Source organism: Rhopalosiphum maidis, chromosome 1 (assembly GCF_003676215.2).
Source record: "Rhopalosiphum maidis isolate BTI-1 chromosome 1, ASM367621v3, whole genome shotgun sequence".
NCBI lineage: Eukaryota > Metazoa > Arthropoda > Insecta > Hemiptera > Aphididae > Rhopalosiphum > Rhopalosiphum maidis.
The window spans coordinates 47,250,444-47,267,263 of record NC_040877.1 but is presented as its reverse complement, the minus strand read 5'-3'; the positions used below and the strand labels follow the sequence as shown (position 1 = coordinate 47,267,263).

General features: G+C 24.1%; 4 protein-coding genes across 5 annotated transcripts; all 4 read right to left on the bottom strand.

Moving 5' to 3' along the window:
* Nucleotides 1–733: 733 nt before the first annotated feature.
* Nucleotides 734–3,689, bottom strand: LOC113548175 (endothelial differentiation-related factor 1 homolog). The gene is made up of 5 exons (XM_026948909.1): nt 3,434–3,689; nt 3,314–3,365; nt 1,969–2,129; nt 1,815–1,908; nt 734–1,024 (listed from the first exon to the last, which is right to left on the bottom strand). The coding sequence occupies exons 1-5, from the start codon at nt 3,503–3,505 to the stop codon at nt 963–965; spliced, it is 441 nt and encodes a 146-aa protein (XP_026804710.1). The 5' UTR covers nt 3,506–3,689; the 3' UTR covers nt 734–962.
* Nucleotides 3,690–7,540: 3,851 nt separating this feature from the next.
* On the bottom strand, nt 7,541–10,517 carry LOC113554355 (mevalonate kinase). Of its 2 annotated transcripts, none has more exons than XM_026958174.1 (5): nt 10,401–10,517; nt 8,881–9,695; nt 8,586–8,757; nt 7,959–8,143; nt 7,541–7,895 (listed from the first exon to the last, which is right to left on the bottom strand). In XM_026958174.1, exons 2-5 carry the CDS (start codon nt 9,511–9,513, stop codon nt 7,632–7,634), a joined length of 1,254 nt encoding a protein of 417 aa, XP_026813975.1. In that variant the 5' UTR covers nt 9,514–9,695; nt 10,401–10,517; the 3' UTR covers nt 7,541–7,631. The 2 variants fall into 2 exon arrangements, with proteins under 2 accessions (XP_026813975.1, XP_026813969.1); XM_026958168.1 differs by lacking the exon at nt 10,401–10,517 and adding an exon at nt 9,754–9,906.
* A 1,880-nt stretch (nt 10,518–12,397) lies between these two features.
* Nucleotides 12,398–13,974, bottom strand: LOC113554350 (probable dolichyl pyrophosphate Man9GlcNAc2 alpha-1,3-glucosyltransferase). The gene has a single exon (XM_026958157.1). It carries the CDS (start codon nt 13,937–13,939, stop codon nt 12,425–12,427), a length of 1,515 nt encoding a protein of 504 aa, XP_026813958.1. The 5' UTR covers nt 13,940–13,974; the 3' UTR covers nt 12,398–12,424.
* On the bottom strand, nt 13,849–15,578 carry LOC113554370 (general transcription factor IIH subunit 3). The gene is made up of 2 exons (XM_026958186.1): nt 14,509–15,578; nt 13,849–13,980 (listed from the first exon to the last, which is right to left on the bottom strand). The coding sequence occupies exons 1-2, from the start codon at nt 15,412–15,414 to the stop codon at nt 13,963–13,965; spliced, it is 924 nt and encodes a 307-aa protein (XP_026813987.1). The 5' UTR covers nt 15,415–15,578; the 3' UTR covers nt 13,849–13,962.
* Between the last annotated feature and the right edge of the window lie 1,242 nt (nt 15,579–16,820).

Sequence of the window (16,820 nt, the reverse complement as noted above, 5' to 3'; positions counted from 1 at the left end):
ATTAAAGAAGAGTTAACATCTTTTAATAAAAAGGGGAATAGCTATGTGTACATATGTATCATCATAATATGTACCAGTAGGAAATTAGTTAACAAATGTAATTTATTGTGGTGTTGCAATGCATATATTTGTTCATTATTTTTAAATTTTATTTCTACTTTTCTACCTTTTTATACTATATAACAATACATTTGTATAACAAAAACTATCAAAGGTTAATGTCCTTTAGTACTGCAAACATTTATTGAATAATAAGGTTTAGCTATAACATATTCAAAACAATACTAACCCGCTATATATTTGAATGATACATTATCAAAGCAAATTCAATACATGAAATGAAATAAAACACTTCATCACAGCAAAGTTTTTTTACATAGTAATGAATATACTCTATTAAAAATAAGAACCAACACAGGTAGCAATCAGCTTTTGTCACATGACAATGTATACCATCGCCACTAAGTGAATCATTTGTATGTCTGCTATCTAGTAAAGCCACTGACACAAATCAGTTGTCAAGTTCAGAGGTTAGGTTAGTAGATACTTATCATACTGAATAAAGTGTACATAATATTTTTTAAAGAGGAATGTCAGCAATATTTACATGATGAAATGTTATATTTAGAGTAATTTGTATAAAAAATATTGTACTAATACTTTGTAGTTTAAATCTCTTTTTATTTTAAAATTGTGCTTTTAAAACAGAATATCAAAGTACAAGATACACACAAAACTAATAATATGCTATATTATGAAAAATGTTTATTACAAAAAAAAATAATAATATGTAATGCAATATTACTCCATTTGTATTACCAGCTTAAATTTAATAAAAAGGTAAAATAAATTAAAATAGAAGGTAATTTTTTTTTGTCACAACATTTTTTTTTATTTAAAGCATAATTAAAAGTATTCAATGTGAAATTAGTGACTTTTGAGTTAATACTCCCCCAAGCCCGTCACTTTTTGGTGCTAGGGGGTAGAAGCGCTTGGCCACGATCTTTTCCTCTTAATTTTATACCTGAAACAAAACATTTAACTATAAAAAAAATCTATTCTAGAAAAATACAATATGAAGCCCGATTAAAATATTTTGTTATATATAAGATTTCATAATATCATATTTCATGAATATTCATGAGTATCTTTGCTTTTAAAATGTTTTGTATATTAATAATGCAATAAACAAAAATCCAAATTTTGTTTGTAGTCCGACGATTATAATTTAATAATCTGCTTTACTTTATACAAATATTTTTCTGATTCATTATTATATGTATATATATATATAATTTTAGAGTTTAATAATACAAGTATTGTATCAAATTTAAACTACTCATTAGTCCATTAATGTCCACTCACTCCAAGGAATTCATGATTATGAATAATAACTATTAAGAACATACTCTATACACTATAATATCAGGATAATAAAGTATATAGTCATACAAACAGAAAAAGTTTTTGAAGAACTCAAGTTATAATTATTAATATGCTTATATTCCCTGCCACTAGTTATATCATTGTAATCAGTTAATTTTTCTTTAATAAATTTTTTAAAATCAAATTAAAAAATTAGCTTTCAACAAATGGCGATAATTATAATCTAAATAGTTAAAATTATATTTTCTTGCATGCATGTCTTCTGGGTTTTATTCAAATTCCTTAAAATATACAATAGAGTGAATAATAGTAATTAATTAACTAATACAATTCGTATTATCAATAAAAGTGTTGTATTTAACATGAACCATGTTTAATTGTTATTAATTATTGCTATATTATTACTACTATATAATTAAAATACTTACAAAGCACTTTTTCAATTTTTCCAATAACTAATTGATTAGGTATTCCACGTCCAGCTTCATAATCTTGAATTACTTGTGGTTTCTCATTAACTTTCTAAAATTATTAAAATTATTTGAGTAACAAATAATAAATTTAAACATAAATTCAACTTACCGTAGCCAGCTCTTTTTGATTATAACCTTTAGCTTGACGCCCTTGTTGTATAAGTCGGCCTAAATCAATTGGCACTTTTTCATGTTTTAATTCCTCAGTTTCACGATCCAATTTTGCAGTATTTTTTGTTGTAACTTGATGTTTATTAGTAGCTGCACCCCCTAAATATTAATAACAATAAAAATATGAATTCTGTAAATTTATGTGGAATAATAGTTGTTAATAACATTAGAAAATGAAGAAACATTTATTTATTCAAAAATATGAAATTTTTATTAAAATAACAATTACTTTTAATTTAATTTACTTATCATGATATATAGCAGTGTAATGTATAAGTGGAATATGGTAATCATAATTTTTTTAAAAATCCTTAGTTTCCTATAATAACTAATAATTGTATTAGTGTAGGTATTTTTTTTTTGTATATTTAGAAAATATTTTAATTATAATGACCTTATTATTAATTTTTGTATTCAATAATATTTATGTCAACTGCAACATCGAATATCCTAATAAATAGTTTGTTTCTTCAACAAAGAGCCAACAAATTATCTGCGAGTCTTTATTGATAAGTCACATTTTAATTGTTTGTTTGGTTGTATTCAATGGATCAAGGTATAATTAGTATCAAAATCAATCAATACTGAAATAATACAAAATTGACTAGTATGATAAAAATTATGGGATGGATATTATACAGATCAGATTTATTATGCAGATGAGACGGGTTTTTTTTCATGTATTAAAATATTTATATAAGATATAACATAGAATAAGATTATTATAATACATATATTTTAATTTTAGTTATTATGATATTTTTATTGGTCCTTTAAAGTTTCATCAACATCATTATAATTTATAATGGTTTCTACTATATTTGGTATTAAAATTGTGCTACTAAAATAGATATTGAATATTTAACAATCTTCTATTTGATTCAATAATATTATCATTATTTTTTAAATAATAATACAAGATACTATTGGGCCTCAATATATTGTACTATAAATATGTATAAAATGTGATAAGTATAAAACAGAGGATCTTTCAAGACAAATCTTATTAAACTATAATAACAATATCAAAAAGGTACATTATGTTGAGTGTTGTATAAACAATAATTTCTAACCACTTTCTAAATTGTAATTATTATACTTTTAAATAACTAAAAATAAATAAATAATTAAGTACTTGAATCATTATTTACTTAATCATTGAAATATATTTTAGATATATTATTTTTTCTATTTTAAGGAATAATAATTAACTTATATATTATGAGCAACTTCATAAAATAAGACTTAATAGACACCTACTCAAAATTTAAATTTTTACTTACATTTTACTTGAGTATCGATCACTGCACCCTCACGTCTAGCTTTGTTTATGGCCTAAAACAGTTTCCAAAACAAATTAGGCAAATACAACATAAAACATTGACAACAATTAAATAATGAACCTGTTCTGATTTCATAGTTGAAGGCTTTGGTGGCCTTTTTCTCAATATTGTCACTGTATTCCAGTCACCCATGATATTATTTTATTAACTGTTTGAAATTAAGATTTAATACCACAATGCGGATCACACTACTATGAGAATTAATACAAAATATCAATCAATCGTTTATAATCCTTTAAAATTTATTTGATGAGAAATGGTAAAGCAAGTTGTAAATTTTTAATAATAAAGCAAGTATGCAATGATTTGTTTTTGTAGAATATATTATTTAACCAAGTTGAATAACCACAATAGGTAATAGGTTATCGGTGTCGCGGTGATGGGATGTCTCAGAAAACATATGACTGAAAAAATCAAAGACATTACAAAATGATAAATTATGTGGGAAAAATAATTTAATTTGAAATGTAACATTCTCTTAAAGCATACACTTACAAAATTTTATTAGGTTGAAAGTATTTTTAGTTCTAAAAAAAGGGGAAAAGTAGGTAACGTGACCTATCAGATTTGTCGGAGCTCTGCTAACTATGTTTTAGGTACCAATTGCATCTCGTCGTCGATTAAGTCAATGTATTGTAACGTAGGTAAGTGACATGTGCAATTTGAATTTAATAATGACAAATCGTTGCATAGCAAAGCGCTTCTGAGCAAAGACAGTCTGCCATGGCGCCATCTCACATATTTTTAAGAATATTCTGTACATTTTATGATATATTTAAACTGCTACAATAGAAATGTATTTTACTATTAATAGTAATACAGGCAATATATGGCCGTAGGTTGAATTGATTTTTGTCAAAAACATTTACTATATTATAATTATTTAACTATTGCAATAGTTTATAACATACATTATTATAATTTAACTTTTGACCCAATATACTGACTTATTGTAATACGATATAATATATAATACCGTATATGATGGGTATAGATTCGTGTCCGCCAATATAAATAGCCAATAAGCAATTAATTTGATATTTAATCTAAGTATTTTTGAAAACCATTGTGATTTGTGGTTGTAAAATTTTATACTATAGGTACATAAAAGTTCGGATCTTCACGAAAAATATTTTGGTTCCAGTATACACATATATTTACATTTTATTGATATTAAAAAAAAAAAAATCAAAAAATTAAATGCTTATAAATAGATCAAAAAATATTTTGAAAAACATACCATATATAGAACATTTTAATCAAAACATTTGATGAAAATTTAAAGTATCTACAGTTATTTGTTTTTGAATTTTACAAAATATAGAAATATTTTGATGATACGTGAATCGTTATTTTACGCGTGATATCCAATATCATCGACAAAATTCTAACGCTCATAAAAATATTTTGGATTCACGCTCGATTATTGTTTTTTAATTCTAGTAAGTAATAAGTAATAACTTTATATAAAAAATCTTGTATTAAATGTTTAAACTTTCTGATCAAGCTTAATTGTTTTAATTGAAAATTATTGAAAGAAAAATAAAAAAAATAATTTAAAATGTATATAAATAACTCAAAAAGAATATTTTGAAAATTATACCATATGTATAGAAAATACTAATATACAATTGATTCTAATTTTTTAGTAGATATCTACTATCTACGGTTAGTTGTTTTTAAATTACAATCGAATAAAAAAATCGATTATGTCAAAAACCAGATTTCTTTAAATACCTACAGATTTTTTTCTAATTTATCTTTCGAAATTATTAAAATAAGCATTATACAATTTTTTTACTTTTGACAAGCTCTTCTTCAATGTAAAAACTAAATTTACTTTCCTTTCAGAAAATATTGAAGTAAAAATGTAATAATTTTTACATCTCTGACAAAATACTAAAATAAATAAATACATTAATTATTCTTCTCGGACTACTCAGAGTTTAAAATTATAGAATTGGAACTAAAATTTAAAGAATTGAAAAAAAATAGTCAACTACATTATTTATATATATTGATTTATATATTGAGAATTGATAATCTTAGATTTTAACTGTTACAAGACAGACAAAAAAAGTTTTTTTTAATGAAAGACAATTTCAATATTTTTTGGCCTGATTAAGTGATAATATCTAGTTTTGACTTAAGTACTTATTTATCCATTTATATATATTTATACCCATCGTACTAATTTATATGTTTTATCTTAAGTCAGCCTTCATAAGATCATTAAGATTGGTCATTGACTACAGAATTTCAGATACTATTTTTTCTATTCCTATGAAAATTATTAATTAAGGGTAGGTACATTATACTGAATGATGTGGTTTTAAATTAAAATAAATTCTAATATTGTAGGTAATGTGCTATGAACGTTGAAACTTATTGTGACAATAGGGACAATGGTTGATTTAGATTTGAAATGATGGTCATCATTAAAATGCAACAGGACTTTGTTAACTTGTCTATAAGCGTGTTTTTAAAAACACGTTTGTCCTATAATTTAGATGTGTCTCAAAATAAAATAAAGGACATAGGTCACAGGTAGTATATATAGTATGTCCCAAAAGTCCCGTATCACCCTTAATATCTTCATAGAAAATCAATATATTTAAACACAGTTTTTTTTACAGTACTAAGTATAGAAATTCTGATTGAAATGTATCTAAAGTTACGAAATTGGACATAATCTTACAGTTATAATAATAATAATAATAATAATAATACCTACACATATCGCAATTTTATAAATTATAATTAAAATTATTATTTTGTGTTCTTTCTTTATAGCTATTACTGCTATTAGTGTCATACGTATAGTACGTATTGTGTCTTTAGCTATAACTTCTTATTTCTTACTTATTTTGTTCAATATTTAAAATTACTCATACATTCTCAGTAGATGAGTAAACCGACATGGTGAAATGTTACTTCCGAAACAACGAAAGTCATAGACAAGCTGCTTATAGTTAAGGAATTGACTATTGAGTATTCTGATAGTAAAAATTTTTGGAAACAGGTAAAATTGCATTATCCTCAAGTTATAATAAAGTTGCAATTACTTTTTTTAAAATTTTTTTTTGTGCATAACTGCATGAATAATGAATATTAAATACAGTTTTTGAGTAATAGAGTCTATCATATTAAAGTGAACGCCGCTATGAGACTCACTTTGGGACTGTTGTAACTTTAGGTTCACTTCATGACAATTAAAATACTTAAAAATAGGTAACCAGTTTCGTTGTTCAGCAAACGATAAGACACGGCTATTTTTATTTCTATTCAAATCAAAATTTTAATTAAGTATGTAAAAGTATTGTCATGCTGAAATAAATATTTTATTATTGAAACAATTGATTTTTTTACTACAATTATTTAAAAACATAACTTGCTCTAACTTGGTCAATTTTTATTGAATTTTAATATTTTTTTTATTTTGAATTGTTTTAAAAAATGTGTTAAACAAAATAGCTATCTTAAAACTTTAAAATTTTTAAATGCATAAAAAATATTTGAATTTTATGCCTTTCAATCAGAATTTCCATACTTAGTACTGTAAAATAAACCGCGTTTAAATATATTGATTTTCTATGGAGATGTTAAGGGCGATACGGGACTTATGGGACATGCTGTATATAAATACATACTTATCTAGACAACGAGACAGTTGTTAAGCAAGCTATTGCATTGAGTTTTCTGCAACTGTATAGTGTATACTGTCCATGTCGAGAAAGGTAACTGGTAAGTAGTGGTCCACCGAGTTTTAGAACTTTTACTAGTCTAACTCAATACATTTTTTAGAAAAATTAAATTTATTACTTTTTTTACCAAAACATAGTTCACCAACTTATAGTTGGTTCTATCCCAACCTGTTTAGTATACATACCAATACTATACAAAAAAAGGAATGTTACAATTCAGTGTGAGGTCATATTAAGTGTTAGTGTGGTATTAGTCCATTATATTATTTTTGTGTAATCAAGATAAAATTATATTTTGTAATAACAAAGAAAAAACAAATTATAAATTATAGAACTTATTTATTTTACCTTTAAATTTCATACTATACTATTAATATACTATTTTAAAACATATATTTTTTATATATTATGTAAAATGTATTATCATTGTATACATCTTTTATTATTAAAAATTGTAATATTTAATTAAATGTTTACTAGAATATTATGAATGCTTATAGACAAATTGCATATTGTGTATACTATATATAAAATAATAAACAATTTTTCTTAATTTATTTAGTTTGTATTCTAACTCCAGGACAACCAATTGTACAAATATTAGATTCAAAACCATAAATTTTTAATTCTTGCATACATGTTTCTATTTTAGATTTATGAATATTAGGAGGAACAAGACATATAGCATATCCTCCCATTCCAGCACCAGTTAGCTTTGCATGGAGGTCAAACTTTTTTAATATCGCCACAATAGCATCTAATGTTTCATGTGATACACCTAATGACATCAGCAAACCTTGATTCATATCCATAAGAGTCTAATTGAAAAAAAAATGATTATGTTATATATAAGAATATAAAATTAAATAGTAATTACTTACTTGCAAAACACTAATTTGTTGAAGTTCTTGTAGAGGATTTTGAGCCATTTGATCAATTGCATTGACTGCTGCATTTACAATTTGTCCAATAGAATTAAAAATGGCATCAAGAATTGGTTGATACGTGTCATCATTATATTTTGTGCGTACACTCTGCACCACATTTCCAGTAGATCTTTCAACACCTTAAAATAAATTATGAATCTTATTTTAACTAAAATTTTTAAAATGTATTGTTTTTAAGTAGAATTAAATCTTAATAAATAGACAAATTACTGTTTAGGATGAGTATCATGGCCCATAAGTAAATATGTTATATTAATTTAAAAGCAATTAAATAGATTAATAAATTCTAAACATATTTAGATAAATTATATTAGAAATTTTAGTGGACTTTGTGTAGTTGACTTTTGACTACCTGAAGGTAATTTAAGAGAAGCAAAAAGAATTATTGAGTTAGACTTAAAAAAAATTTTTATTATATTAAAATTTTGAATTATTAAATTTACCTAAAATGCTAATATATAGAAAATATTAAAAACAAATAGCTAAGTCTATTTATTCTTAAACTTTTATTTAGTTTATTAGTAATAATTTATTATTTAATAAATTATCTTTAAACCAAACCTGAATATATCAAAAGAATTTTCAATTCAGGAGCTTCCAATAATTTATGGCTATTAAGTTTTGTGTACTGAACCATTGTTCCATAAGTGCAAATAGTATTATCTAATCCTGAAGCTTTGGTATGAATAAAATTCTCTGCTAATAAAGCCCATCTATTTATCAAACATTTTTCCTAGAAAAATAAACATAGTCATAACTCATATTATATAAAAAAAAAATAATTTAAAATATAATTAATTACTTTTATTAAGTATATCGTAAAAATTAAAAATTAATATTTATAAAAATATATTACCCCGTCACTGAATGTAATGTTGTCAGTAAACGCCTCGATAATTAACAGATTGTCACCACTTTGTGAATGAAAATCATCCAACAATGGATCAAATTGTATTTCTACATTAGAATTTATTTTAAACTTTACGTAAGCCAAACAAGCTGCTACAAGAGAAACACAGTAAGATGCAGAACTACCAGTTCCTGCTCCCAACTTTAATACAGATGTGATTTCAATAGTGAATGAAACATTTTTTAATTGTTTCATATAGCATGATAGAATTCCTCCAAAAATAAAATGTAAAACAGTAAGTGTTTTTTTTTCATTACCAGATAATGTATCTAATTCATTGAGAAATGGTTCATTTTTGTTTAATTTGTTTAAGGTTTCTTGAAAATATGCAGTAGGTGAAAATGTTGGTTTTGCATCCAAATGAATAGTCAACATTCCTGAATAATTTATGAGTGGCAAAATAATGCGACATGGTATAGTATTCAAATCTTGATTATTACAATAACTTTCAGTAAATGTTAATGTAGTATGTTGATCAATAGCACACGCGATTGCTGGTTTCCCATATACAACACTATGTTCACCAAAAAGGATTATTTTTCCAGGTGCAGTTACTTCAAACTGTATATTAGAACTCATTTTGTAAAATTAATATAATGTTAAAATATAAGAGTCTTGATAAAATATAATGCTAGGTCTTGTTCTATAAATTATAAATCAATTAAACTTTATTTAAATTATTCCATTGTTCTGTTGTCAATGTTTTCTGTGAGAACGCGTGTATTAATTTTAATTCTTCAGCTAATACTTCATTTACCATTCTGAAAAAAAAAACATAAATAGGAGAAATAAATTAATAAATTACACATTAATATATACTGGATGCCTAGAGTGTTTAGAAACGTTTTATGCAATTTGTATATAAGAGTATGTCTTTAGTTTCTAGACACATTGTATTAGCATTTCAACCAAGTTATACTTAATCAATGTCTGTAATAATAATAAATGTATAACTATGTAATAATTTAACTCATTAGTGGTTTATAAATAATTAAATAATTTATAACTAGACTCTTAACCAACTTTCTTTTTATTATGTATAACTAAATTAAAACTCACTAAAAATGATCTACAAAATACAATTTAAAGAAAAACTTGATAAACAGTTCTTAAATTAAATGACTCAATTAATTATTTAAATATTGATAACAATTTATATTTCAACTAGACCTCACTCATTAAAAAAAAAAATGACCTTTGATAACTTAGAATCATTAAAAACACATCAGATTTAATTGTTCAGATCAAAAATATATGTTGTCCTTTTAAATTTTATATATATTAATAAAACTATTCTTCTAGTTACTTGTTTTACAAACAAATAAATGATAGTCTAAGATAATAGAACCTCACAAAATAATTATTTTTATTATTAATACATAGAAAGTAACAATCAATTGATAAAAATTATTCATTAATATAAATATAAATTCTTTAAAAAATGTGGATAAAATAAAAAAGCATACTTCCTAATGGAAATCTTAAGAGCAGTTCTTTTGAATCATATTTAATAGAAAAGATAATACAAAAAAATCAATGTAAAAAATAAACAATCTGATATATTTTCTTTAGTGATACTTTAAAATAAATGAAATTATTATTTTCGTGTACTTATAAATTATAACCTAATGTTAATATAATGTTGATGTTTAATATTTACAGTCTATAACAATAACTATTACAATTATTATTGTGAAGTACTTTAAACAGATTATAAAAATATATATACTTAGTTAAAACACTTCAGAAAATAAACTAGGTTATATAACTCAGCAATATGTTTAACATTATTTTTTAAATTAATTTGTATTAATACACTGTAAAGCCAAGATATAGATTATAAAAATGATTTATTTATCACTAAGTCAAATAAACTGATTCTTCAATTAAATATCAAAAAAATTAAATTATTTTTGTACTAAAAATTTAGTTTAAGAACTAATAACATCTGTAATATATTTTGCTATCAATAATTCATGTGACATAATGTTACTCAATTATAATATTAATATGTATACCAAAGTATACAAATACATAATAATTAAGTTCCTATGAAATAATTAAATAAGTGTGACAGACAATAGCTACTTAAAAATTACTCACCGATGACGTTGTAATAATGTTTTACCATTAAATTTATTAGATACCACAACTACACTAAATTTAGCACCACATCCATCGGAATCATCATTGACAGACTAAAATGAAAAATGTATAAAATAAATTAATATTTATATACCATTGGGAAATTATTATTCAATCAATTCTATACTACTCTAAATGAAATTGTTAGTTAGTTTATTTAATAAACACTGGGTCTTGATAATTACATAAAAACTCATAAAATAAAAATAATTTATGTAGTTTTGTTTTAATAAAAATAGATAAATATATAATGGATATTGATAAGTAGATAATATAGTATATTTTATAAATTATTAGTTATAACACATTTTATTTTTTATATTTTTTTAACTATTTAAATTTTTTTTAATCAATTATAATATATACTATTTGGATAATTGTATTTTATTTATTATACCTACTACTATTTATGTAATAAACATTTAGAGTTCAAGCATACACCATGACATTGACAATAGTGTATATTATACTAAGCTATTATATTTTACTATTTTTTATATTAACTTTATGGGAAAAATATAAAGTAAATTAATTGGTAGATCATTCTGTATTTATTTACACAAATATGTTGTTTTTGACATTACAATTTTGAAAATATATAATAAGAAAAATTGTAAAATTATGTACCTATGTCCCCTATACATTAAATAAATGTTTACTATTTTCAAACGCTTAATAATTAATATTTTATAACAAATTATGACTAAGTATGCTCATAACAGTAAAAAGTCATATTCATTATCAAAATGTATACTTTTATTTATTTTATTTTGTCAAATATTATTACAATCAATAAACTCAATAAATATTAGACTTAAATAATGATAATATTATAAACATTTCTAATGCTTTAATATTACTTATGAAAGAAAGTATGTTCTGCATATTTTTCATTAATATAATATAAATTAAAAGTAATTGAAAAGAATACAACTAATATTTTCTCATGATATACGTAATTCATTACTTTATATTTAATAATTTTACAATATCTACTATAATCATTGATATCAAATAAAATATTAATAATAATGCCATATTTATAAGTTTACCAATTTATTTAAAACATTGGGTTATCTTAAAAACTACTTAAATTAAGGATTTTCAGTATACAAAATAAATTATATAATTATGAATAGGTGACAAATTTACAATTACATAGACAATATTATAGATTAATTTCCAACACATACAATATACATCTTTAACATTTAAACAAATTTTCAAGTTTAAGTTTTTAGAATAAATTGATATTCACTATGAAAACATATTAGGTATTTTATAATATTCATTAAAATTAAATTAATAAAACCCAATAATGAAACATAAATCTATTTTAAATAAGCTAATATAATTTTTTTTTTGGAACATGTAACATTAATTGACTAAAATTAAAATAGATTAAAAACAAAATAAAATGCATACAACTATAAACAGATATAAACAGTGGCCATAAATGTGGATATTTCTGGGGCGGTTTTAATGTTATGGCACAAAAAGTTAATATGACACAACCAAATAATGAAAAGTTACGTAATAAATGTAATTTTGATATATTTTTTTGATGTGTAATTAATTGTTCAATATTATTGTAAATTATAAAATATATTAATGATAAAGAAATGAATGGGATCAATAAATTGTCCCTTATCAATAAAGGAAGCATGCTAAATGTTGTTATTGACAAAAACCAAGTACACATAAATGCATTTTGAGGAGCATACATTAAAACTGGTATGGCAACCAAAAGTATACTTTTTTCATGAACTTGAAAAGAAAATAAGAAAAAAGACAATGAACAATTAATCAACGAAAGTAAAAATTTTATTTTAGAAGGATATTTTATAAGATCCAGGCACGTGGGCAATACTGAAATTAATGTCGTTAATAGGCATATGGTAGCCATGATTTGATTATTAATATCCCTCAACTTATATAGAACATTAATTAGACACCATACATTGGAAACTTTGTCTTCAAAAACACCTCGTTCTAATGGGAAAATTCTATGTATGATTTGAAACATTTGTTTAGGATCACTAATAAAAGGAAGCCATATCAATAGAAATGCCATCGTAACACTCAATGCAAGAATAGATAATGTCTTTAAAGCTGTAATAAATGAATGTTTCTTATACATTTCATAAACAAATCCAATATAATAAAAGAAAAACGGCAAAGCGTGGTATAGTTCCATTTGCTTGTAGTTTAGAGCCATACTGAACAAAAAGCAAGTTAGGATGGTTTTGTTGGTAAACATACTAGCAACACTTGCCACGAATAAACCTAAAGAAACACAGTTATACTGGAAATGTCCGTGGTCTATTAATATTAACCCGGGATACAACAACATCATCGCAATGATCATTGTTTGACTTAATTGGTTATTATTTTTAATCTTGAAAAACTGCCTGTAAAACCAACAAACAGCTGGTATAAATATCAATAAGTCAACTATAAGCACAGAATACCTCATGAGTAGCTTATGGAACTTTGACTCAAAACCTCTAGATGTATTAAGCTGAACAGATTCTGGAAGAATTTTTTTAAATACCAAGCCATTTAAATAACTATGGTAAGCTGTCAAAGGTGGATAGTCAAGACCCCAATACAATAAATCATTGTCAGATGAATTAAAATACCATTGAGTGGTTGGTAGAGAAACTGTAACTTCCATCCAATGCCGTTGGGCTTCATAATCACCATACATCGGAGTTTTTGATTTTCCAGAATAATCATGCAAGCCGACAAACCAACGAAATAATACAGCAATCATTAAAATAAGTTTTTCATCGAATACTTTTTTCAAGTATATAGGTATTAAGTTTTTGTAAATCATTGTATCACAATATAAACTCATAAATCAAAATGAGACACCTGCTTTCACGAAAAATGATTGTTCTGGAAAAAGAAAAACGGAAATTGTAAATAATATAGCATTTTTATATCTAAATTACGATGTTAAAAAAAATAATTAATATATTTCCAATATATATTTATATTTGTTTTTAAACCAAAAATTGTGTAAATTATTTTTTTTGACTTATGTTTAAATTTTTTTTGTAATGATGTTTTAGTCATACTATATTTTTTTTTCCAAAATTAAACGTAATATTATACTATATTTTAAGACATTGTATGTATCCTGGTAAATATATTACTACTAAAAAATACAGGGCATACAATAACTTAACTAAAAATATATTATACAAGAGCAGTCTTTTATAGAATATTTAATATTTATAAAAATGTTCTTTTTATATCATACATTCTTAAGTTTAATTATTGTAATTAGCAAGATCTATAAAATACAAGTACAAATAAATCAAACAATTTTTTAAATTTTACTATTAGTATATATATTTCTAAAAATTATCATTAAATAAAAGAGTAATGGTAATGACGTTGAAAAAAAACTTAATTATTTACATTTGTTGTTTTAATTTTCTTCTTTTTAGGTTTGACTGCAATGGCTGATCGTACTTTGAAAACTGCTTCACAAGTTGTGCAAATAGGACTTATTTTACAATAAATAGTTAAACATAATGAACACACAAAACCAATTGCTGTCAGGGTTCCATGACAAAAACAAAACGGTCGGAAGTCTAATTGAGGAGCTAGTGGTATAACCAATTTTTTTCTAGAAGAAGGTTCAGTTAAAAATATCCATTGTAAATACAGTAATAATCCTTCTAATTTAGGCATGCGAAAATATGAACCTTCTGTGATATAACATGCTTGTTTTAATAGAGTGACATCATGGGTAAGACTACATACATCAATAGCTACATTTTGTTTTTGAGCTGTGAAAAATGTATTCATACAACGTATATATTTGTCTCCTTCATTATCACAACCAGATATAATTAATATTCTCGAATTCATTGTTTCACCTGGGAATAGATTACTTTGTAATCTGTTTATATAACATAAAGCCTTAGCACAAGATGCTCCAAAGACGGTATCTCTAGACATATGTGGTTCTTCAGCCGCATCCTTGAGGAATTTCACTATATTAAATTTGATAGAACGATCTATATGACTGAACAATTCATATTGGCTTCCTGCCATTTTACAACTACTGACTGTTTTCTTTTTAAAATCAAGTTCATCTTGATCGGAATATATAAAATCACAACTATTTGGATCAGATGCAAGCACTGCAACTTTATTATGGGTCCGAAGCATTAAGTGAGAATTAGCAAAAGCAACAACAGAACTAAGAATGGACGATAGCTTTATTTCTCCGCTAAGTAATGTATCTTGAGCTGGGTTAACATCAAGGATTATTACCAGAAGACTGGAAAAAATTTTCTTTGGCGTTTCTGATTGCATTTTGCTTGCATTCACAATCAATCCAAATTCAATTTTCAACAATTCACTAGATAAATTAAGTGCAGTATTTTCTCTTTTAGATAATTAAAACAATACTTATTATTATTTACTTTCAAACTAAACTCGGTAATAAATAATTCGAACGGAAAATCGTAATTTTAAACAGTAAAATAATTAATATTATATTATTAATTTAAGCTTCTTGTGTTAACTAATATTATACATTATAGTAAAATAAATTAAATAGTAAATACCGAACCCCGATGCCGCAAAAGGCACAACTGCCACAGCCAATTAGAGTACTCAAGACCTAAGACTCTATAAAAATATGATAAAATGATAAAAGTTACAATCTCTTAGAACATTTTGACGCAATGTGTATTATCAAAAATAAACCATGGTATAGCACGATGAAATAAATAGATAATATCTATAGCCGTGGTTCTATGTTATTATCGAAATTCATATACAGCCATTGAATCATTTGAATCGTAGACCATTATGCATTGAATATATTTTTTACACCACAGATAAATGATACTGATGATAGTAATTCGAGTTTTTTCATGGATATTTATTATGCATTACACGTATATAAATATTTGTTTAGAGTTTAGATATTAAACATAAAATCACGGCTTCAGCAACAGTTGCTACCTAGAGCCTAATAATAAATACTGAATAGGTACCTTTCTATTGTGTAGTAATCATCGTTGTTTACTTTACTATTTAGGACTACATATATTGACGATATAATATCTTGGTAATGGTCGCTAAGTATAAGTGTATGTACTATATAGTACAAAATACAAATTAAGATATAATTATTCAAGTATAAACATATTAAACGGATGACAGTAAAAAAGGCTAATCAGAATAAGCAATGCATTACAAAAATTATGGAAACTGAAAATATTCCAAGAAACCTTTATATTATACAATATTATATTTTATTATTACAATTTAATTATATTCCAAAGGTATAATATTATTGAAAATATATTTTAAAGAACGTTTTATGCAAAAAAAAATATTTTGTATTTAACTTTTTTAGGTCTTGGACTAATGTTGTCCAAGTATAAAATTATGACAGAGACCAATTGTCCTAGATCCTTAGATTAGATAGTAGCACATATGAGTTTATTGTACATGATTGTAAATTATATAGCATTTCTAGTCTAAAATAAAATTACAACTACTAAAGTTTTATAAAATTATTTATATTATTACTGTGAACTTTAAGTTGATAAATATAATAATTTAATTGCAAATTGTAGTAGTTGCTTGGATATCTACTATACTATGAATATTACAGCTCAGTTTAAAATATATACATATATATATATTAGGTTTTATGAAAAATTTGATTATATTATGAAATAATTCCTTTTAAAAATTATTGAAAA